Source organism: Heloderma suspectum, chromosome 2, assembly GCF_057233095.1.
Source record: "Heloderma suspectum isolate Gila_16-S chromosome 2, 16-S_ref, whole genome shotgun sequence".
In the NCBI taxonomy this organism is placed as follows: Eukaryota; Metazoa; Chordata; class Lepidosauria; order Squamata; family Helodermatidae; genus Heloderma; species Heloderma suspectum.
The window spans coordinates 113,400,001-113,424,504 of record NC_139459.1 but is presented as its reverse complement, the minus strand read 5'-3'; the positions used below and the strand labels follow the sequence as shown (position 1 = coordinate 113,424,504).

Here is a 24,504-nt window from a genome sequence, read left to right as displayed (position 1 = left end):
AGCTAATAGGAAAAGTGTTGTAATACATATACATAATACTGTATATTACTGTATAAAGTGTAATACATATACATAATACTGTATATTAGTATATACAGTTAGTATATAACTGTATATACTAATGAAATATTGCATGTATTTATAATGGTTATTTCATATTATGCACAATTATTTAGAGCACACTGCAGTGTATTATAAAATCTACACAAACATTAAAAAATCATTAAGACATAATTTTGCAAGATAAAATAACCAGTTTGACAACTCAAAGAAGGTAACTGTATCAGTCTATTGCTGTAAAAAAACCAGGATGGGATGGTTTGATATGGTTTGGCATTATGTGTCTAAGCCTCAAGATCATACGCTTTCCCCCTCCTACACACACTGACTCACCCACTTCTCTCTTCATGCAAGTGTAAATAGTGTAAACAAATGGTCACAAAACACAAGAGCTATAGTCTGTGATACAAGACAAGCACAGTGACCATTCACAGCAGCAGTAATTGGTAGTAGCACAGTTAATAATCTCTGTCTATTTATGAAACTTAAAATGGAATCTAATGGAATATCAGTTTATGCCACTTTTTGTTTTGTTATTTCATCAAATTAATCTGTATCATGTGTTCTCCTACAATAGAAGACAACCAGAGAATCAGGAAAGGTTTGTCCCCACTTTAAACAACTTCCTTTCTAGAACACCTAAGCTGTAAAAGCTGTATTTGGATTTAATACATATGATGGCTTTAATGAGCTGTGTAACTTACTTGCTATAGCCTTCCTCCCATTGCTTTAATTGCTTTTTTACTGCTCTGTAGTTGGTCTGTAACATCTGCAGCCTTTTTTTGCGCTTTTCATGGGTTTGTCTCAGCTCACCATTTTCTCGGATCTGCATAACATGAAGGTGATAAGATAATGGTACGTCTCAGTAAAACGTAAGAATTTTCAGTGACCGTATGCTATGGCTAAGTTTCTTATTTACAATCAACTGTCAACACACAATTTGCTACATTTCAATTGTAACTGAAAAGTCTTCACACTCATGGCTGATTAGACTTACAGTCAGGGCCAGAAATACTGGAACAAGGATAACTGTTTTGGCAGTTGGCCTCTGTACACCACCACATTGAAGTTGAAAGGAAACACACCCAGATGGGAGCAAAGTCAGGACTTCCAGCTGTAATTCAAGGGGTTTGACAAAAGTGGGGCACTAGGCTTCCTGTATTCAGGAAGTACAGCCAGGGGCATGCACACACACCCTTCATTGGTGGCTCATAAGTAATGGAACAAACCAACATCATTTCAAACTTAAGGATCGCCTTTAATACCTGAAGAAAATCCTTTGCAGTCAATGACTGCCTGAAGTCTGGAACCCATGGACATGACCAAATGCTGAATTTCCTCCCTCGAGATGCTTTGCCAGGCCTTTACTGCAGCTGCCTTCAGCTGCTGCTTGTTTGTGGGTCTTTCTGCCTTCAGTCTTGTCTTCGGTAAGTGAAAAGCACGCTCTATTGGGTTGAGATCAGGTGACTGGCTTGGCCATTGAAGAACATTCCACTTCTTTGCCTGGAGAAACTCTTGGGTAGCTTTTGCTGTATGTTTTGGGTCATTATCTATCTGCAATATGAAGTGGCATCCTATCAGTTTGGCAGCATTCAGCTGAATCTGAGCAGCAAGTAGAGCCCTATATACCGCAGAATTCATCCTGGCTGCTTTTATCAGCAGTCAGGTCATCAATAAACACCAGTGACCTGGTTCCATTGGCAGCCATATATACCCATGCCATAACACTGCCTCCACCATGTTTGACAGATGATGTGGTACACTTTGGATCATGAGCTGTTCCTTTCCTTCTCCGTACTTTTCTCTTCCCATAATTCTGGTACAAGTTAATCTTGGTTTCATCAGTCCAAAGAATCTTATTCCAGAACTGGGCAGGCTTTTTTAGGTGTTTGCTGGCAAAGGCTAATCTGGCCTGTCTGTTCTTGAGCGTTACCAGTGGTTTGCACCTTGTTGTGAAGCCTCTGTATTTACATTCATAAAGCTGTCTCTTAACTGTAGATGTTGACAATGACATGCCTACCTCCTCAAGAGTGCTCTTGACCCGGCTAGATGTTGTGAAAGGGTTCCTCTTCACCATGAGCAGAATTCTGCGGTCATCCACTTGAGTTGTCTTCTGTGGTCTTCCAGGCCTTTTGCTGTTGCTGAGCTTGCCAGTTCATTCCTTCTTTTTCAAGATGTTCCAAACTGTTGTGTTGGCCACTCCCAATGTTTTTGCTATCTCTCTGATGGGTTTATTTTGTTTCCTCAGCCTAATGATGACCTCCTTCACTCACATGGACACCTCTTTGGACCTCATGTTGGGAGTTCCAGTGAACTGCTACCAAATGCAAATGTAACACTCAGAACCACCTCTAGGCCTTTTATCTGTTCGATTGGTCATGGGGTACCCAGGAAACAGGCCACACGTGGCCATGCAGCTGCTTGTCAGCCATTTGTTCCATTACTTATGAGCCACCAACGATGAGGGTGTGTGTATGCCACGTGCTGTCCTTCCTGAATGGTTAGTGCCCCACTTTTGTCAAACCCCTTGAATTACGACTGAAAGTCCTGACTTCACTCCCATCTGGGTGTGTTTCCTTTCAACTTCAATGTGGTGGTGTACAGAGGCCAACTGCCAAAACAGTTATCCTTGTTCCAATATTTCTGGCCCTGACTGTAAATAATCATTTTGCATTTGTCATAAAATGCAAGCGACTACACATTGGCCAGGATCCAAAGAACTCCACAACTGGTTCTGCATGTCCATCAGGACTTTGGATTGTGCTTCTCAAGCAACATCAACCAATGCTGCATAGCAAACCACTTTTGAAACAAAGGGGGATTATGCAACATGACACTGGGGGACAGAGCAGGCAATGCTCTGTTGTTCAAATTAAAAAAAATAAATCCCACTGGATGTTCCTAAAATGGATATTTAGAGTCGAGCCAAGTGAATGCTATTGCTGAGGAGTTTCAAGAATTACTGTCAAAACTGAGAAGTATTTCTTGCAACAGCATACACTTATCAACTGTAAACATGAAGGATGGAAAATAGCGCCCGCTGCATTTTCATCCATAAGTGATTCTTGAAGTTTATGAAACAGTAATCTGTTGAATTTTTATAGGTTTACTCTCAATACACCTACATCATTACATTATACATCACTGTATTATATCATCCAGCCCAGTTTCTACATCCTCTGGCACTCCCAGGGATTCACATGCCTGAACCCACAACTCCATGCATTAGGTGTATTTTTTGGTGTGTAAAAATGAACCACATAAACACTTTTAGATCTAAAACGTTCGAACCCACCTTATGCAAGGATACATTTAAATATCCATTTAAGACAGCTTCATGAGTTACAAATTAAAAGTGTACAATACTTTGTGAGCGAATGCTATGCACTCTGATGCTTGAAATAACTACATGTGCCGATAGCACCACACTCATGTGTGGTAGGCAGATTCAACCAGCTGCAGGTCCCAGGCACATGTACAATGACAAGCACGCACAGCCATTTCAGACATGATGATATACACGATCTGTAATGGGTAAAACATGCAAACAATGCTTTCTAGGAGTGCACAGCTGTATTTGCAGGGGACCAAGTCCTTCAATCATTGATTAACAGATGACCATGTCTACTTATGTAGCAACCTGAACATCTTACTTTCCATTTTCGTTGCACATGAATCACTGGCAAAAAGGTAAAACTTTAAGCACAGGGAACATACACCTTCCCCATAATTGATTTTCAATTTCCAATAGGCTTTTGTAAAATGGCTACAATTTTTGTTTATCTCTGTCCATTCCAACAGAAAGCTAAAACATTGTTTTGTTTGTCCTTTAATTTTCACCTTAAGCTGTAGTGCCTTTTCTAAGTTTTTACTCTTTCTTTCAGCTATTTTAAGCTTCCTTAGTTCCTCCGACTCTTTCAAAAAGCTCTTTGGGGACAGAGACCTTGAACGTTTCACAGGTGGTTCCTGGAGAATAAAACAAGGACATGGTTGAACTGGTTGGAACACCGGATTATGAAAGACATGCAAAATTAAAGAACAAGTAATTTTGAATACTAATAATGAATTATAAAAAAAAAATCCTGCATGGAATACCAGAGAAATAACAAGCAGAATTACCACAGAGCTACCACTAAAGGTTTCTCTGTGACTCGTTAATGAGAATATTCATTTACATTTACATTGTTTCTTTCAGAATAATGATGTCCCATTAGGGAAGACTAAAGGGTTATAGACTCAGAAATGCAAGAAACCTCATTACAAAGGAGGGGATAGAGGCTGATCTAATTGCTCTATAAGGGTCCAAGGTTACACTTGATAGGACAACCAGAAACAAGAGGGAAAGGATTTTTTCCCCTTTGAAATAGTTTAACACACTGTGAAGTTGAAGGAACAATATGCTTGAGGAATATAAATACAACAGACAGTAGATCTTATACCATAATGACCATATGGTCATTAACTATAATATGCCTAACTAGAGACAAGAATGTGTGTTTATATTATGTGCAGCTTCATATAGCAATCTGGAGAAAGGATGTGTGAAACTAGCACTTAAACGGGACAACCTTCTTGCTTGTGCCATGTTGTATGTCCTTATGTAAAAGAAATGACATATCCAGCCTAGTTTTACTGCATTTCTGAATAACATGTTGGAACACTGAGCAACATGTCTATCCCACTGTAATATGATTAATGATTTAACTGCCCACACTGTTTCTTCATTTTTTAATTTTGTCAAATAAAGAACAATTGTAATTATTCCAAAATCGATCACACTTAATCTTTTAAGAAAGCAAAAATAAAGATTACAGAGCTCTGCGTTTAATTTTTGTTCACAAAAGTGGGAAGATACAGATGACCGGTGAACACTCCTTTGAAAAACATTTAAAAAATTCCCTTTGAAAAATTATTTCTTGAGGACAATTTGAGGAAGGAGGAGTTATTTATTACAGTTCATCTGTTAAACTAGAACAAAAATAAACGTAAGGGCCAAGCTATACATGAATATATATCATGATCTCCCAATAATTCTTTAAAAACTCAAAAGTAGCAGTGGAGTTCTCCTAACTGGATTGGGACACCAACACTGAGACAGGGAGACCACAACTGTCTTCCCAACCCAACCCCCAGTTTTTCCAGTTGACCCTCCCTGGAATCTGCCATTAGCCCTGCTGGGGGAAAAAGACAGGTACAATATAGGTGTCTTCTATATTTCGCAACAGGCTAATAGCAGTTCAAGTGAGGGGAGGAATTTTGAACAGAAAAACAGTGAGAGAGAGAGAGAAAGAGTAAAATCCCCCTTTCCCAAGCACAAGTGCTCCAGTCCAATCCCTCTACCCTGCAGCTGTTTTTAATTAGGCAAACAGTTAAGCACTCATAAGACCCATGGAAGCCAGAAGGACCTACAGATGCTTAACTGACTGGAACACTGCTACGAGTTCGCATAGTTACCATTTAGCATGTGTACATCCTTAAGAGAGAGAGGGCTTGATCCAGCCCTGTTGTAAGTGGGCCAGGAAGCACTGGAGCGTAGCTGCACACCAGCTTATGGGGGTCTACAACTCACCCAGCTTTGTCCCTGGTGTTGGAAGGTAACAGTTTGAGAGGCACACAGACAGTCCCATGGGCCATTCATAGTGAAAAAACATTTTTCTGAACTGATAGCTCCACACGGAGACTACATGGTCACCAGGATTCATGTTACAGCAGTACCATTTTTTCCAAGGCATTGTCATGTCAGTTTGCAAGGCCATGAAAAGTGATCATCATATGGAAGTGTTGGCACCTACACATGAGTACTTTCTGGCTACAAAGCCAGTGTTAGCTACAAACACTCCACAGGTGCTCATATAAGTGCTGATGGGTAGTGTGAACTGGCCCAAATACTAAAATAATCATGAGTAGTAGTATTGTTTTGATTTCTCTCTCTGCCGAAATTGAAGGCTTAGGACAGTGCTTAGCCAACCCCCACCCCAATCTCCTAGAACCACTGTTCATCTTTACTCCGCAACCCTGCTCCCTTTGAAGAGAACACTCATGATGCATGGCAAACAAGGCTGAAGTCTCCACTTCTGATAGGCCACACATCTTGGTATCCCCATCCCCATTCCAGGGAGTATAATTGCAGCCTGTGGCTGAATGTTCTCTGGTCAGATGCTCCAGGTACATGTTACATAAATGGACTGCCAATGTACTCCCTTTCCCTGATTCCAGTGAGCCAGTTCTCATTTCAATAGAAGCTATGTGCTTAAGATCATAGCTAAGATCAGATGAACTTTTCTAGTAGGGTATATTTCTTGCAGCTAATGCACTGCTATGCTATATAAATCTTTAAGAACTTTTTTATGCTTGTAGTATTGTAAACACTATTATAATAATAGCTGTAAGTGCCATGTACATTGATGGTGTGGTACAGGTTATAAAATACATTTTGCTGCAGATCAGCTGTAAGTAAAGATGAACTAGTTGCTTATGCCAACAAACATTGGGTGGGGGGAATTCTTTGATAGCAAAGTGGAATGTCTCTGCTTCTGTAACAGTGGCAAAACTAATTATATTCCCTTATACCATAGTCTTAGGTATTTGCAGGCAGTCTTAGTCTTTGCAGGCAGCAAATTCCCAGGCCATTTCAGCAATTCATACATTTTCAGGGGCTGGTTACCTTTGCAGAAGCAGCCCTTTTGTTTTAAAAAACGTTTTAAATAGGAAGCAGTGGGAGTCCTTTCAAAGGCTGCCTCCTGGCAGCTGCCATTCCCTATCCCCCTCCAGAATGCAGTGTCATACTTAGGCATCCTGGGAGAAAATGGCAGCAATCACAAAAAGGTGATTGCTAATGGGGTTGCCATTTTCTCCCAGATTGCTCCGGAATGACAGTATGTCCAGGGCACTGTGGGAGGATAAATGGTGAAAGGACCTCCACCGCAGCCACCATCTGTTTTAAAAGTTAAAAATAAACAAAAAGCAATATGCCACTGCTACATACACACTCCTGAATTTTTCTTCTCATACCCAGAGTTCTCAGTTGAGAACTTACCATTTAGCCTATCACAGTGGTATAGGAGCCAATGACTTCTTCAACCATAATGTTGTTCAAGGGTTCACATTTCCTGACTTGGAAATATCATTCTTAGTAGCATGTAATACTCACTTCAAGTACAAAGTAAGCACCCAGTTTAGAATACAAAACAAGATTCTGCACATGCTTTGTTAATTTAAATCTGTTTTAATCTAAGTCCTGGACACCAATTTCTGCTTACACAGAGCAAAGCAAACACACACACCCAAAGGCTGCATGGCTTCTCCCTGGCCACTCAAGCCCAAGAGTACCACTGGGCTTGCCTACCAGCTCCTGGAGCCTTAAACATTTAAACTTTTGGGAGCGTTTATTTCGCTTTATGAGGGGAGCAATTCGTGTCCAGGACTAAAAATAGATGAGATTTTAAACCAATTTAATATAGTGCAACCAACATTAAGAGTTTTAGAATGACTAAAAGTGATGGGGCAGGGGGAATCAAGTTTTCATCTTCCCCCCACAAGAGTTCTCTAAAATTACATGTAATGTGTTATCTGTTTGTGAGCCAAACAGGTGGGAGATACCCACTACAGTAATGTTTGGAATTAGTGGAGGCTGGTGGCTCTTAGTTCGGTGGGGCTGTGAATCCATTTTGGGTTTCAGTCAGAACCAGCCATAACTTTAAAGGAACTATCTAAGGTGCTGACCCCTATTCTCAAAATAGGTTCAGCACTTTGTATAGCTCCTTTAGAGTTCTCACTGGCTGCTTCTCACTGAAACCCAGAGTGGATTCACAGCCCCACCAAAATTGGAGCCACCAGCCTCCAGTGTTCAAAAGTCCAGATCCATGTAGGTGAGGCCAATTTATTTATTCATTCATTTATTTGTGGCACTTAAATACTGCTGAATATAATAAAATCTCTTAGCAGTTCACAATATTAAAATACAATATGAAAAACACAACATTAAAACACAGCACAAAAACACAACATTAAAAACACATCCAAATACAGCTAAAAAAAAAAAATCAAGGAGCAGTAAAATGGAGCATATAATTAATTTACTTACAGCCAAGAGAAAGCCTGGGTGAACAAGTGTGTTTTCAGGAGGCATATGAAAGATGTCACGTTTTCTGCCTCCTGAACTACATGAGGGAGGGTTCTCCAGATGGTGGGTGCCGCTACAGAGAGGGCAAAGTCCCTGTCTGCGTATTTCATGGCAACATTCCATTTGCTTTGGAATGACCACCAAGCCCTCCTCTGCTGATCTTAAAATTGCCTTGGTATGTACAGGGGAAGGCAGTCTGCTAGATATCCTGGTCCCAAGTTGTTTAGGGCTTTGTATGACAATAACATAACCTTGTAAATGGCTTGGCACCTAATAGGCAGCCGATGCAGTTCTTTTAACACAGCTGTTCTGTGGGCATGGCTAGGTGTCCCAGTGGGCACCCTAGCTACTGCATTCTGAACTAGTTGCAGCTTCTGAACCACGCATGAGGGCAGACGCACATAGAGCACACTACATTGTCTATCTAATTGGGAAGTTACCAATGCATGGATCACCGTGGTTAGGCTATCCCTATCCAGGAACAGCCATAGTTGGTGTACCAACTGAAGTTGGTAATGGGTGCTCCAGGCCACCTGGGCCTCCAGTGATAAAGATGGATTCAGCAGCAACCCCAAACTATGGACCTGCTCCTTCAGAGGGAGTGCAACCCCATCCAGAATAGGTAAACACCCCAATTCCCAATCATAGAATCATAGAATAGTAGGCTTGGAAGGGGCCTGTAAGACCATCGAGTCCAACCCCCTCCTCAATGCAGGAATCTAAGTCAAAGCATCCCTGACAGATGGCTGTCCAGTTTCATCTTGAATGCCTCCAGTGTAGGAGAGCCCACCACCTCCCTAGGTAATTGGTTCCATTCTCGTATTGCTCTGACAGTCAGGAAGTTTTTCCTGATGTTCAGCCGGAATCTGGCTTCCTGGAACTTGAACCCATGATTCCGTGTCCTGCACTCTGGGATGATCGAGAAGAGATCCTGGTCTTCCTCTCTGTGACAGCCTTTCAAGTACTTGAAGAGCACTATCCTATCTCCCCTCAGTCTTCTCTTCTCAAGGCTAAACATGCCCAGTTCTTTCAGTGTCTCCTCATAGGGCTTTGTTTCCAGTCCCCTGATCATTTTCATTGCCCTCCTCTGAACCCAGTGACAAAGGCGTTCCAATCCCTCCTGATTAAAGCCTTCCCCTTATCCAGCTGACAAATGGATGGGAAGGATCTGCATGATTGCCTCTGCCTATGTCAGATTCCATGTATGAAGATACGTTTAAAACACACTTATTTGAGCACAGAATCCATTGATTTTAAAACAAGTTTACTTCTACAGAAAGTGTGGTTAGGATTCCAGACCTACAGCCCAATCCGAAGTATGCTCATGGGACTTAGCTCCAAGTTAGAATACTTAGGATTCCAGAAGATGCCATTTCCTTCCTGGTGGTCCAGAAAAGGAAGAAAGCCCCATTTCTTACAGACTGTATTTTAAAATCTCTGATAATGTTTTTTATGTTTTATAAAGCCAGTGTCTATTTTTACACACCAGATCTACAAAAATGTTATAAATTAAGCAAGTGTAGCAGCTATACCTCAGTAATTTACACACATTCCTTAAATGAACATAATGGTTGATTTTAATGACAGTTACATAGTATTATACAAAAGAGCAGTCTAAATACTCCATATCCCTATCTTAATAAATAATGACTTCCTACCAGCTTCCAGCTATAATTTAAGATGGTAGTTCTGCCCTATAAACCCCTAAAAATTGTTGACATCAAGTATCTTAAACATCTCTTCCTTCCTCATTGCTCTTGTGATTAATATTACGCAAAAAAGTGCTTTGTTAACAATACTGTGCATACAACAAGCCTGAAGAATAAGACACATTTACTAGTGTTCTGTGTAGCTACTTCATGATTAGGTATTTCCCATCCGCTGGATGTTTTCCCCACAACTGGAGCATCTTCCAGCACCAGCAAAAGTCATTCTTATTTGACTGACATTTGGAAATCAGTGCTATGCAGGTATGTCGGGTTTTTTGCTGTTTATTCGGTCAGTCGCTTCCGACTCTTCATGACTTCATGGACCAGCCCACGCCAGAGCTTCCTGTCGGCCATCGCCACCCCCAGCTCCCCCAAGGTCGAGTCCGTCACCTCCAGAATATCATCCATCCATCTTGCCCTTGGTCGGCCCCTCTTCCTTTTGCATTCCACTTTCCCTAGCATCAGCATCTTCTCCAGGGTATTCTGTCTTCTCATTATGTGGCCAGAGTACTTCAGTTTTGCCTTTAAGATCATTCCCTCAAGTGAGCAGTCTGGCTTTATTTCCTGGAGTATGGACTGGTTTGATCTTCTTGCAGTCCAAGGCACTCTCAGAATTTTTCTCCAGCACCACAGTTCAAAAGTATCTACCTTCCTTCGCTGAGCCTTCCTTATGGTCCAGCTCTCGCAGCCATAGGTTACTACGGGGAATACCATTGCTTTAACTATGTTGTCAGCGTGATGTCTCTGCTCTTGACTATTTTATCAAGATTTGTCATTGCTGTCCTCCCAAGAAGTAAACGTCTTCTGATTTCCGGGCTGCAGTCAGAGTCTGCAGTAATCTTTGCACCTAGAAAGACAAAGACTGTCACTGCCTCCATGTTTTCTCCCTCTATTTGCCAGTTATCAATCAAGCTGGTTGCCATAATCTTGGTTTTTTTGAGGTTTAACTGCAACCCACCTTTTGCACTTTCTTCTTTCACCTTCGTCATGAGGTTCCTCAGCTCCTCCTCGCTTTCAGCCATCAAAGTGGTATCATCTGCATATCGGAGATTGTTAATGTTTCTTCCAGTGATTTTAAATCCAGCCTTGGCTTCATCAAGCCCAGCACGTCGCATGATGTGTTCTGCGTACAGGTTGAATAGGTAGGGTGAGAGTATACAACACTGCTGTACTCCTTTCCCAATCTTAAACCAGTCCGTTGTTCTGTGGTCTGTTCTTACCGTTACTACTTGGTCGTTATACAGATTCCTCAGGAGGCAGACAAGATGACTTGGTATCCTCATACCACCAAGAACTTGCCACGATTTGTTATGATCCACACAGTCAAGGCTTTAGAATAGTCAATAAAACAGAAATAGATGTTTTTCTGAAACTCCCTGGCTTTCTCCATTATCCAGCGGATATTGGCAATTTGGTCTCTAGTTCCTCTGCCTTTTCTAAACCCAGCTTGTACCTCTGGCAATTCTCATTCCATGAATTGCTGGAGTCTACCTTGCAAAATCTTGAGCATTACCTTATTGGCATGTGAAATAAGTGCCACTGTTCGATAGTTTGAACATTCTTTGGTGCTTCCCTTTTTTGGTATGGAGATATAAGTTTATTTTTTCCAATTTGTTGGCCATTCTTGTGTTTTCCAAATTTGTTGGCATATGCATCACCTTGACAGCATCATCTTGCAAGATTTTAACCAGTTCAGCTGGGATACCGTCCTCTCCTGCTGCCTTGTTATTAGCAATACTTATTAAGGCCCATTCAACTTCACTCTTATATATATATATTATTAAATTTATTAATCGCCCATCTGGCCGGTCACCCAGCCACTCTGGGCGATGTACAGCATATAATAAAACAGTTTAAAACAATAAAATTCTACAATAAAAACATTTTCTAAAATACCCTAACCCACCCCAAATGCCTGCCTGAACAGCCACGTTTTTAATGCACGGCGGAAGCTCATTAAAGAGGAGGCTTGGCAGAGTTCCCTAGGGAGGGAGTTCCACAGAGTGGGGGCCACCACAGAAAAGGCCCTCTCCCTCGTCCCCACCAGTCTAGCTGTCCTGGCTGATGGGACAGAGAGAAGGCCATCTGAGGCTGATCTTGTTAAGCGGCCTGTCTGATGATGCTGGAGAAGCTCCTTAAGATAGGTAAAGCTAGAGGTAAAGGTAAAGCTCTTCAGGATGTCTGGCTCTAGCTCACTGACCACACCGTCAAATCTATCCCCGATATTATTATCCTTCCTATACAGATCTTCCATATATTCTTGCCACCTTTTCTTGATCTCTTCTGCTTCTGTTAGGTCCTTGCCATCTTTGTTTTTGATCATACCCATTTTTGCCTGGAATTTACCTCCGATGTTTCTAATTTTCTGGAAGAGGTCTCTTGTCCTTCCTATTCTATTATCTTCTTCCGCTTCCGCGCATTGCTTGTTTCAAAATAATTCATGATCTCTTCTGGCTAACCTCTGGAATTTTGCATTTAATTGGGCATGTCTCCCCCTATCACTGTTGCCTTTTGCTTTCCTTCTTTCTTGGGCTGCTTCCAGTGTCTCAGCAGACAGCCATCTTGCCTTCTTGGTTTTCTTTTTCTTTGGGATGTTGTTTGTTGCCGCCTCCTGAACAATGTTGCGAACTTCTGTCCATAGTTCTTCTGGGACCCTATCTACTAAATCTAGTCCCTTAAATCTATTCTTCACCTCCACTGCATATTCATTAGGAATATTCATGAGCTCATATCTAACTGATCTGTGGGTCTTCCCTATTCTCTTTAGTCTGATTCTAAATTGTGCAATAAGAAGTTCGTGATCTGAACTACAATCAGCTCCAGGTCTTGTTTTTACCGACTGCATAGATGTCCGCCACCTTTGGCTACAAAGGATGTAGTCAATCTGATTTCGGTGTCGACCGTCTGGTGAAGTCCATGTATAAAGTCGTCTCTTAGGTTGTTGGAAGAGAGTGTTTGTTATGCACAGTGAGTTGTCTTGGAAAAATTCTATCAGCCTATGTCCTGCTTCATTTTGTTCTCCCAGACCATGCTTGCATGTGATTCCAGGTGTCGTTTGACTACCCACCTTAGCATTCCAGTCTCCTGTAATGAAAATAACATCTTTGTTTGGTGTACTATCCAGTAGGTGCTGCAGATCCTCACAGAACTGATCTACTTCTGCTTCTTCAGCATCTGTGGTTGGGGCGTATATTTGGATCACTGTGATGTTAAATGGCTTACCCTGAATTCGAAATGAGATCACTCTGTCATTTTTTGGATTGTATCCAAGCACTGCTTTAGCCACTTTATTATTAATTATGAAGGCTACTCCATTTCTTCTGTGGTCCTCTTGTCCACAGTAGTAGATCTGGTGGTCATTTGATGTGAAGTGGCCCATTCCAGTCCATTTCAGTTCACCGACACCCAAAATGTCTATATTTAATCTTGACATCTCCCCAGTAACCACATCCAATTTGCCCTGGCTCACAGATCTTACATTCCAGGTTCCTGTGGTGTGTTGATCTTTAGAACATCGGATTAGTTGTTCACCACCAGCACCATCGGCTGCTAGCCATCCTTTCGGCTTTGAGCTAGCTGCGTCACCACATCTGGGGCTAGTTGAACTTATCCTCTGTTCCTCCCCGGTAGCATTTTGACCATCTTCCGACCTGGGAGTCCCATCTTTCGATGGTATACCGACATATCTCTGGTTGTACTGATCCATTTAGTTTTCATGGCAAGAATACTGGGGTGGGTTGCCGTTTCCTTCCCCAGGGATCGTATTTAGTCTGACCTCTCTGCCATGACCTTCCCATCTTGGGTGTCCCTTCACGGTTTAGCTCATGACATCATTGAGGTGCTCAAGCTCCAGCACCACGACAAGGTAACAATCTCCTTTGCTGGTTATTTTGTCGGGTTATTTTGATTTAATCTATGTTATTTTTGTTTTGATTAATGACATAATGTAACAAGCCCTAAGCCTCCAGAGCAGAGTGAAATAAAAATTCGAATAGATAAAATAAATAAATGTAAAATAAGTAACTTCAGATTCCCCAATTAATGCTACAGATAAAATAACAACAGTTGTATAGAACTCCTAACTCAGCATTTCCATTAATTACAAACTTTTAAATCTCAAACTCAATGTCTTAAGTTCATCTGTTTGGAAAGAATGGGCATCCTCACTAACAGTATCAAGTAATAAATATTCATCTTAAGAATCCTACAAAGAATTGAACCTTTAAATAATTTCATTAAATTAACAATCCTTTATTCAGTGTTTAATAAGGTAAAACTTCCTACTCCCAACAGTTATTTTAACAAGTCTTTGGCAGATAATAAAAACACTCTTCGATCAAGCTTCCAGAATTATAAGTAGCATCGACAGTTATTAAAACTGTTATTATCCAAGTCCCAGAGCAAAATGTCAAGCTTTGCCAACCTCATTTTGACACAAATACACAAGGCAATAAAGCTTTCCTACCTTGTATTTCCTCCCAGCCCTAGCATTGATGCAATCCAAGAAATCTCTACTGCAAAGGCTATGATCTGCTAGTGTATGATTTGCTCTTTTCAATTTTTCTTGCAAAAGCTTTATTTCAGACTTTTGTGATGTTATGAGATACTCTAGCTCACTTAAAGTATACTGTTGGAATTCCTAGAAAACAGAAGGACAAATACCTTGGAACATAGGGGATAAAAGCAAAATGTAGAATAATACCTCTAAAGACATCACCTTATATACTTTAGTCAACTAAGCTTAGAGATAAAAGTGACATACCAAAATAACATCCTTTACATTTGAGGAGAAAAGTAAAAGAAAATAACCCCAGGTGCATATTGATTTATCTATATTCCACAATTGGTCACAGGACTAAGTGCATTAAAATATTTATTTGGATTTTATCTGTTGAGATTTGGACAATTTCCCCAGGCATTTATTTCATATAATTCCATAGCCCTCCCCATCCCAGGGGAACAGGATGGATAACAATATGCTAATAATAAAACCCTGAAATGCATTTATTAAATCCCATCTTGTCCTATCCCAACCTATTATTTTTTATCCTATCCCTGGCATCAAAAGCCAATAAGAATAACACGGAATTTCACTGCTTCTAAATGGCACTTAAACTTGGGAGAATATTCAGGGCAAAGGAACTCAAAAGTTATGGCACAACCATTGAGAACATCTCTCTTAGGCTGCAATCCTATACCCACTTACCTGTGAGGAAGCCTCATTTAAATTGATTGGACTTACTTCTGAGTAAATATGCATAGGACTGCAGAGTAAGTGTCTCTTTTGTCCTTACTTGGCACATAGATGGTATGGTTAGTGGGACATTCCCAAGAAGTCTTAAAGTACATGGGTGAAGGAAGACTGTTAGATATTTTGGGCCCATGCCATTTAGGTCTCTGTGGGTCACCAGAACACCAACATCTTGAATTGAAAAGCAAAAGGAAGCCTCTGCAGACACCAGAACACTGGTGTAATGTGCTCACGATAATTCAGTCCTCATCATGACCCAAAAGATGTTATAGCTTTGCATCAGCTTTCAAAACATTATCAGAGCACAGAATCCATGTTGCTTTTGATGGCAACTCTTAGACATACCATGGAATCCTTGGAATCACTACCACCAAGTCCATAGTTCAGCTCTACCATGTCTGTTATCAAAAGTTCTAAACATAAGCTTCTTTTATAATAATAACATAATTATTCTCTGTTCCAATTCTAGAGAATTCAATCAACTACAACATGATGAAATTTCAAACACAAAACTGCACAATTTCTCAGGACAGAAGACGACAGTGACAGTCATCTTGGGCAGACTTGTTTTGCTTTCAACCTTCTAGCATCTCTTCAGATATTCCAGGCTCCCCCAGGATTGGGTCTCTGCCTTACAGGATCTCACCTCGTATGTCCTCACCAGACCAAGGAAGTAATGAGAACCCAAGGAGATCCTCTTCCTAATCTCAGTGACCTGGTTTGCATGTCACATTAAGCCACAGTGAGTTATCACCAACTCACATCTGACATGACATCTGAACCTGGTGCAGCTTTTCCGTCATGGGTTGTTTTTCGCAAACAAGCTACCCTGAGAACACATGGTGTGTAGTAGGGTTAGGGTGACTTCTTTTCAGGGTGGCTTGTTGTGATGTCCGAACCTGGCAGTCACTTCAGTGTGGGTTGTGTAAAACAGCGAGAGAACCGCTAGGCAAGAGTGGGCAAGCCCATTTGCGCAAAATTGAAGGACAAGGAAAAAATACCGATCCCATTTGCACAAAATCGAAGGACCGAACAAAAGGGTTGCCAGCATACAAATTGCTCAGAAAGGGGGTAGCACTGGGGGGGGGGGTGAGTTTCCCTCCATGGAAAATACGAAGCTCCAAGGACTAAAAGAACTGTAGGTTTGACAGCAATGTTGCAATCGCAGGATGGGGGGAGGTCTCGGCCATCAGGAATACAAGGATCTGAGAGGGGTTGTGCGGCAAAGGGAGCTGGGATTTGTGCTAGGAGGGGGCAGGAAGACTGAGGAAAGGGGGAAAGAAGCCATGCCAAGATGCCATGCACCCGATTGTCTGTCTGGAGTAACATGGGATGTTCAGCAAACACGGTGGCTTAATATCAGGGTGGCTTAGCGTGACATGCAAACTTGTCCAATGTATGTAGCACTAAGGTGGGAGAAGTAGCATCTGAACAGAGCCCATAACTAACTGATTACAGGTATGGAAAATGTATGAATGAAGAGTTCATACTGCCTGGCAGCTTGGGGTAAAGCTTACCTTTTCTGTAGCGTATGGCAAAACCTACTGACACAGTTCACACTTCAGAACAATTCCTAGGTTGTTTAACCCAGGAATTGTCAGGGCCAAGCAGCAGCGCTTTTGTTCAACAACCTAGGAAGTCGCTTTTGTTCAACAACCTAGGAAGTCCTTTCCTGGGTTGCTATCAGGGCGAACCTGGAACTCTGACTTGTTCAGGGGTTAAACAACCCAGAGTTAATCCAACAATCGCCCATGATTTGTTGATTGAAAGCGGAAGCAACAGGTGCACTGCTGCTCAGCCCTGACAATTCCTGGGTTGTCTTAACATTGTCAAGACATGTAAACCTGGTTCTTACTTGATTTAGTTTAACTTGAACTTGCTCTGCTACACTAATTCTTTGTCCTGGGTGTTTCTGACAAGATTTACATTTATTTACCTGTCCTCTGCTTAATCTGGATATTATGGATTGCATACATAAACCATTTTTATATACAGAATCATTTGTTGTTGTTGTTCAGTCGTTCAGTCGTGTCCGACTCTTTGTGACCCCATGGACCATAGCACGCCAGGCCTTCCTGTCCCCAGCTCTCACCCAGAGCGTGCTCAAGTTCATATTCATTGCATCGGTGATGATATCTAGCCATCTCATCCTCTGTCGTCCCCTTCTCCTTTTGCCTTCAGTCTTTCCCAGCATCAAGGTCTTTTCCAGAGAGTTTTCTCTTCGCATTAGGTGGCCAAAATTTTTCAGCTTCAGCTTCAGTATCTGTCCTTCCAATGAGCACTCAGGGTTGATTTCCTTAGGATGGACTGATTTGACCTCCTTGCAGTCCAGGGGACTCGTAAGAGTCTTCTCCAGCACCACAGTTCGAAAGCATCAATTCTTCGGTGCTCAGCCTTCCTTATAATCCAGCTCTCACAGCCATACATTACTACTGGGAAAACCATAGCTTTGATTAGACAGACCTTTGTCGGCAAGGTGATGTCTCTGCTTCTGACTATGCTGTCTAGGTTTGCCATAGCTTTCCTCCCAAGGAGCAAGCGTCTTTTAATTTCATGGCTACAGTCACCATCTGCGGTGATCTTGGAGCCCAAGAAAATAAAATCTGTCACAGCTTCCACTTCTTCCCCTTCTATACGCCAGGAAGTGATGGGGCCAGATGCCATGATCTTCGTTTTTTTAATGTTGAGTTTCAAACCAGCTTTTGCACTCTCCTCTTTCACCCTCAACAAGAGGCTCTTGAGATCCTCTTCGCTTTCTGCCATTAGGGTGGTATCATCTGCATATCGGAGGTTGTTGATAATTCTCCCGGCAATCTTAATTCCGACCTGTGATTCATCCAACCCGGCGTTTCTCATGATGTACTCTGCATATAAGTTAAATAAGCAGGGTGACAATATGCAGCCTTGTCGTACTCCTTTCCCAATTTTGAACCACTCGGTTGTTCCATGTCTGGTTCTTACTGTTGCTTCTTGACCCTCGTACAGGTTTCTCAGGAGACAGGTAAGGTGGTCTGGTATTCCCACCACTTTAAGAATTTGCCACAGTTTGTTGTGATCCACACAATCAAAGGCTTTAGCGTAGTTAATGAAGCAGAAATAGACGTTTTTCTGGAATTCTCTTGCTTTCTCCATGATCCAGCGAACGTTGGCGATTTGAATCATTTCAAATTACAGAATCATTTACATTACATCATTATACACAGATTTGGACTAAATTAACTACAAATGTTTCGTGTGTCTGTAATTCTGTGGACTTTGTCCCTTGCCTTTTTCTTTAACAGCAAGTAATTATGTTAGCAGCTGCTGGAGAGGATAACACAGGGTTTGCAGTTTATATATGGGGTTCCAAATACTTGCTCAAATTCCTAAGCTCCGAAAGTGCTATTTATGTGTTTGTTTACTGTGTAACACACTTTATACCATCTTTTCATTAAAATTTTCAGGGCAGTTTATAATAGGTCATAAAATACAACAGAACCACAACAAACAATAGACCAACACTTGACAACAAAAACAATCACAGAAGAAATAAAAATACATTAGAGGTTATATCCCATTTTGTCAGGCCAAAGCCTCCCAGAACAGCTAATTTCTTGCTCAGTTACACCTTTTACTTTTAAAAAAGTATGTCCTGAATTTTTGAGAGCTCAAAGCAGCAAACAACAAAAAGTTAAAAGAATCAATAAAATGATTATGGTGATGATGATGATGATGATGATGATGATAACAACCAGATGGTTACCCATGAAGACAGTTCATGGAGAAAATCCAACAAAAGGTTTAACTTAATTAACTGAATTTATTGAAACATCAGAGTGTTACATCTTTTATGTAGAAGTGTTACAAAACTTCCTTAAACACAATGTTCTTAGTGTAAACTCCAGGGCAGCCACTGTAACATCTTTGTTCTGGTCCATCAACAACTTAAAGGTTTTGAGGTTTGCCAATAAGCACACATGACTCATGGGAACGTAGAGTTGTCGAGGCAGAAGATAGGCAGATAGATGCCAGCTTGGTCCACAGTCTGTCCCTGGCTCTTGTTGATGCTAATGACAAAGGACAGAAGAATGGCGAACTGGGTTGAAAAGCAAGGTCCCACAGTGTTCGCAAACCTTGACACAATTGGCAATATCAAACCTGTCGATATTGGTTGCAGGACACATGCTGACAGGCACAGTCTTTCTCCTACACCTGGGTTGGTTTGAAATACTGACCGTTGTAAGGGCTTCATTGTCCTAAAAAGGCCAATGGATTGCCTGCATATGCAGGTTTGCCAAGGTGGGCATGGCAGCATCCAGGTGGGGCACAACGTTTCTTCTCTAGGGGCTAGAGGGGTAGAATTAGCGTGGTGACGTGAGGCACGCTTAGACTCACAGTTCACCTGTCGGTTACTGGTAAGCATTTGATATCTAGGCATGTTAGTAATACGTGGAATATATAAATGCTATTTTGTTAAATTTAACAGCTAGAGACTTCCATTCTGAGCAATAACTAATCTCTGACTAAGTTACTTTTAACTGTAGCTGTCTCTTAATCCCTTCATGATTTGTTTACATGCAATATGTTACTGGCATATCATTGTAGTTTGGCCTGCACCTGTGTTTATAAAAGTGTACAGAAACATTTAAATGTTATTTTGTTCAACTTAACAGCTAGAGACTTCCTTTCTGAGCAATAGCTAAACTTTGACTGGGTTTCTTTTAATGTAGGTGTCCCTTTATCCCTTCATGATTAGTTTACAAATCATATGTTACTGGCATATTATTGTAATGTGGCAGGCACTTGTGTTTATTGGTGTACAGAGACTTTTTTTGTGATAGTATTTCATTTTGCTCCCGTTTGCAATTAATTAATATTTGTTTAATCATATTTGATTTTTATATTAAAAATAAAACTTTTAGTACATTGTTATAGAAAATACCCAAATTTGTTTAAAAAAATGGAAGCATTATGGACGTAAATAAACTCCCAACTTTGATATATTCTGAAAACCATTGTTATTCATGGATCTGTGTGTCAAGAGCTTTCCAATGAAGTGTGTTTCATGAAAATTGGTCAGTGGGAATGCATTCAAAAAGGGGTGACCAATTAACTTCCGACTTTGAATTTTATATATAAAATAATGATGTTGATGATTAATAATGATAATTTTTTTAAAAAATACATGCAACAGGAAGGCTAATCACAACAGCAATGAGAAAATCCCAATCAGCTATCAGTTTCCAGAAAAGGCCTCCCCAAAATACACATCTTAATCAGCTGGTGGAACATAAAGATGATGCCAGGTTGGCTTCCCTAATGAGGGCATTCCAAAGTACTGGTACCATGTCTGAAATGGCTCTGCTTCTTATACCAACCTATCACGCTCAGTCAGCAGAGGTACATGGAACAGGGCCTCTTATGTTGATCAGTGTGCACAGTAAAGAACATATAGGAGACATCAGTCCTTAAGGTACCCAATCCCAAGCCTTTCACAGCTTCAAGACACTTTGAACGGAGCTCAGAAACAAATACATTTCCAATGAAGATAAAATAATATCATGTCTTCTGCCTTGCCAGCCCCAGTAAACAATCTGGCAATGACAATTTGGGTGAGGATATTATGAGTAATCAAATGGGGTGCTCGTGCAAGTGAATGTTCCTGGTTGACTACGCACAAGTAAGTATGGGTCTAGCAGGGCCTTGGTCCTAGCCTGCAACAAGCAGGACATGCTCAACCTGCACAAGTGCCTGCCACTGCCTTCCTCTGTTCTCCAAGGACCCACCAAACGTATCCAGAGTTAAGAGAATGGGGAGGCAGCGGCAGCAGCAGGGGGTCCTCGTTAGCAGATCATTTTTTGCCACCAAGTCAGGCACCGGGCTAATAAGTGCCATGCCAATTCCTGCCAACAAAGGCCAGTACATCTGTCACTGGAAAAGAATGCACCATCAAGGAGCAGGAGCTACATCTGCCTCTCCCTTTTCGTGCTACAAGCTGGGCCCATTTGACCTACAGCCTGAGTGCCTCACTACCACCTTCTCTTGCCCACCCCCGCCGAGCCAAGGCACAAACATACCCTATGAAGGCCCACCAAACTTAAAGGGGGAAGTGGCAGCTGGGGTTCTGGCTTCTCCAGGGAACATCCTTTCCCTTTAGCTGTATGAGCCCTCGAAGGGCAGAGAAAAGAGGAGGTGTATGTCTTGAGTACTTGCAAGTGTTTTGCCCAAAACATTGATTCTTTGCATGTGGTTGGAATGTGCACAGAGGATCAAGCGTCTTTGGGACAAACACAGAATGCTTGTGCATCTCTCATCTGAGGCTAGTTGAAGTTTCTGGGAATTTTTAAGGACAGCCTTGTATAGGACATGTTCCACAATTCCAATTTAGAGGTTACTAAGACATGAATGAGCATTGACAGATCTGCCTTCTGTAAGAAAGGGAGCAGCTGGCATATCAGTCTAAGCTAGTAAAAACAAAACCACCCCACTCCTTGCTACAATTTTACAGACTGTGGGTACAATCAGACTGTGGGCTATCTTCTGGAGAAGATGTAGTTGCTATTCTATCTATTTGCTAAGCAGGCATGAGCATTTGGCCAGCTCATAATTTCACCACAGGCCAACTGTAAGTCATGCATCTAAAGTTTCTGCTTAAACCCATGAAAAAGTTATGGGCTTGAAACAGACAATTGTTTTCAAAGAGTTGAAAGTGGTCTGACATTGTTGCCCATGAATTGTACGCTAAAATTGTTCCAGGGGCTCATCACACAGGGGCAGAAATCCACATCAATACTGGGGCTTTCTCCATCTGGTTTTATCATAGATTTAGATCAGGCTCCTTTGCACTGTTGTTTCTATCTCATTATATTCCATTCCTTACCCTTTCACAGGGTGGCCACTTTTCCACAAAAAGCCATTGCACACACTGGCAGCATTGCAAAATTTCCTCCTTGGCTCCTGTCCCTTTCCTTCCCCTCACCGATTACTCATGGTCTGGTTGTGATTGACATGCAATGCAGGTGGACAGCAACCTCTACCAAGCTGCCTGAGCCCTGCTCCCATAGGCCCCCAGCTTCCCGGCGAACTGCTGGAATGCTGGCATGCCGGCCATTCTGTGTTGTGGAGTAAGCAGCCAAAGTCAGGAGCAAAAGTTGGTGTATTGCATTTAGTCACAGTGTGACAGCAAGCTGGTGTGGTAGCAAGACAGCAGGTCAGTATAACCAATATGCCCACCACCCGACATCACTGCCATCGTCATCATGGGCAGGGGGAAATGGCAGGAAAATCACTGGGGGATTACAACATCGTGTAATGGACCAGCAAACTTGCCAATCAGTAATGTGCAATATGTTGCAGGTGTAGAGATGCCTTCAGTCTCACTATAGCCCCTGTTCAAACAGGTTTTTGTAGTACTTTGAGCCAATGTAACAATATATTATAGTGGAAAACACACAATTACTGTAAGCATTCTTCTAGAAAGGCAATAGATAAATCTTTTAAAATATCTAAGGATTGAATCCAGATTTATGCTGAATCAACTGCACTGGCAGAATTGGACTTACCAGAAGCCTCTCCACCCCCCTGAAAATGCTACACAGAGAGTCAGAAGACCCAGTTGAATGGGGTGAGCTGTGGTATGTGGGGGAGGAGGGATCCCCCCAAAATCAGGCAAAGGGCCCTTCCAAAATTGGGCAAAGGGACCGCCATTGCTGTCACTGAAGGTGGCTTCCTCTTGCAGGAGGCAAATCCTGGATCCATCCCTAAGGCTGCAATACTACACTCACCTACTTGGAAGTAATCTCTACCCCATGCAATAGGTCTTGCTTTTGAGTAGGCACTGCAATACTTCTTAAGACTGTGAAGTGTCCAGAAATGCTTTGTAAAATTACAGAAGCCAAAAGGAGTTATGAGAAGAATTTCCAGTTGGAGGGAGAACCTCCCACATCTTGCTAGCTCTCTGCCTCTCCCCTAACGGAATTCTGTAAAATAAGAAACTAATTGCTTTGATCTGCATACTTAACGCAGGTCATGAAATTCCCTTTTCTTAGCAAAACATTTTGATTTGGTTTAGTTTTAGTGCAGAGTAACCACAGCCTTGCTTATTTCAGGGGTTTATTAATTTCATAAAGTATATATGAACACTGCATAGTATCCCTTGTTATTTAAACCTTTATTTGGCATCTCCAGTATCAGAAATGCCTATGCTGCTATGTTAATGTTTCTTAAATATAAATATGATTAATTAAACAGTTTTCTCAAGTCTGAGGAACTAAAATTCTAGATAGAGGTTGGACTCCTGGTTCTGGAGGATATAAGCCAGTGTTGTGTGTGCATGGATTAAAAACAGAAACACTTCTATCTTCAGTCAAGATTTGTTGCCACAGCAAGTGGAAATTCTTAGGAAGACTTGGGGCAGAGGTGGGGAAAGGTAGATGCAATTATACATACCAAATAATTTGGTTACAGTCAGGAATGAGTATTAAGGGGATCAGCCAAGGGCCATGTGGGTTTTGAGGCAGAACTGGAAGGCAGACAGAGAAATGGCACCTTGTATACTAACTGTTGCACAGTCAAAAACAGTGATGTTTGATCGGTATTTTGGCAGATATGTAATCCTTCAGATAAGAATGTGATGGCAATGTCTTCCAACTATAGTACGGGAATCTAATAAACGATACAAATTATGTAGCATATTTAATACACATTTAAATATAGGAGGTAAAATTCAATGCAAGTCCTACTTAGAGTAGACTAGTTGAAATGGCTAAGACTTAAGTTAGCCATGACTAACTTAAGCACCATTCATTCAATCAGTCTACTCTAAGTAGAATTTATATTGGATTCTACCCAGGAAGTATTATTTATTTGCTTGTATTCTTATGCCAAATTGTCCTAACTGTTCAGACCAGAAAGCGACTTATTAAGAAAACCAAACCCAAATAAAAAAATGCTATTTGCTTAACTTCAAGCAAACCACTGCCTCAAACAGAAAAGCCATACTATGCCACTGAACTTGTATGATTAGAAACCTCCACAAATGTGGATTATTTACTGACTGTGCCTTTACATGTCCTTGACTTCCAAAACTGGTATCTGCATGATAGGGGAGCACACTTTCACTATTTCTTAGGGATCATTAATTGGAGCTATAGAAGGGATTGATCAGTTTACAAATAACATTTCTGATTATCTAAACCACGATTGGAGGTAAATAATTGGTAACATGCCATGAGCTCATATACTCCATGGTTTCAATTTTTAAAACATTTCTACACACACCCTTCATCACATGAGATACTAGGTGGCAGACAATATAACAACTAAATCAATTTTAAAAATTAATACAATACAAAAAAACTAACATCTAGTCCCTGGGTATGCTT

The 24,504-nt window shown here is 41.3% G+C and overlaps 1 protein-coding gene across 2 annotated transcripts in view; it reads right to left on the bottom strand.

Moving 5' to 3' along the window:
* The window catches only part of CNTLN (centlein), a 267,130-nt gene that overhangs the window by 120,601 nt on the left and 122,025 nt on the right, over positions 1-24,504 (bottom strand). The window contains exons 9-11 of one of the 2 annotated variants that reach the window (XM_084834565.1): positions 14,357-14,530; positions 3,901-4,026; positions 765-886 (exon numbers count right to left, since the gene is read on the bottom strand). In XM_084834565.1, coding sequence (XP_084690691.1) covers positions 765-886; positions 3,901-4,026; positions 14,357-14,530 — 422 coding nt within the window. The remainder of the gene's footprint in view (positions 1-764; positions 887-3,900; positions 4,027-14,356; positions 14,531-24,504) is intronic. The other variant, XM_084834566.1, reaches the window with a different exon arrangement.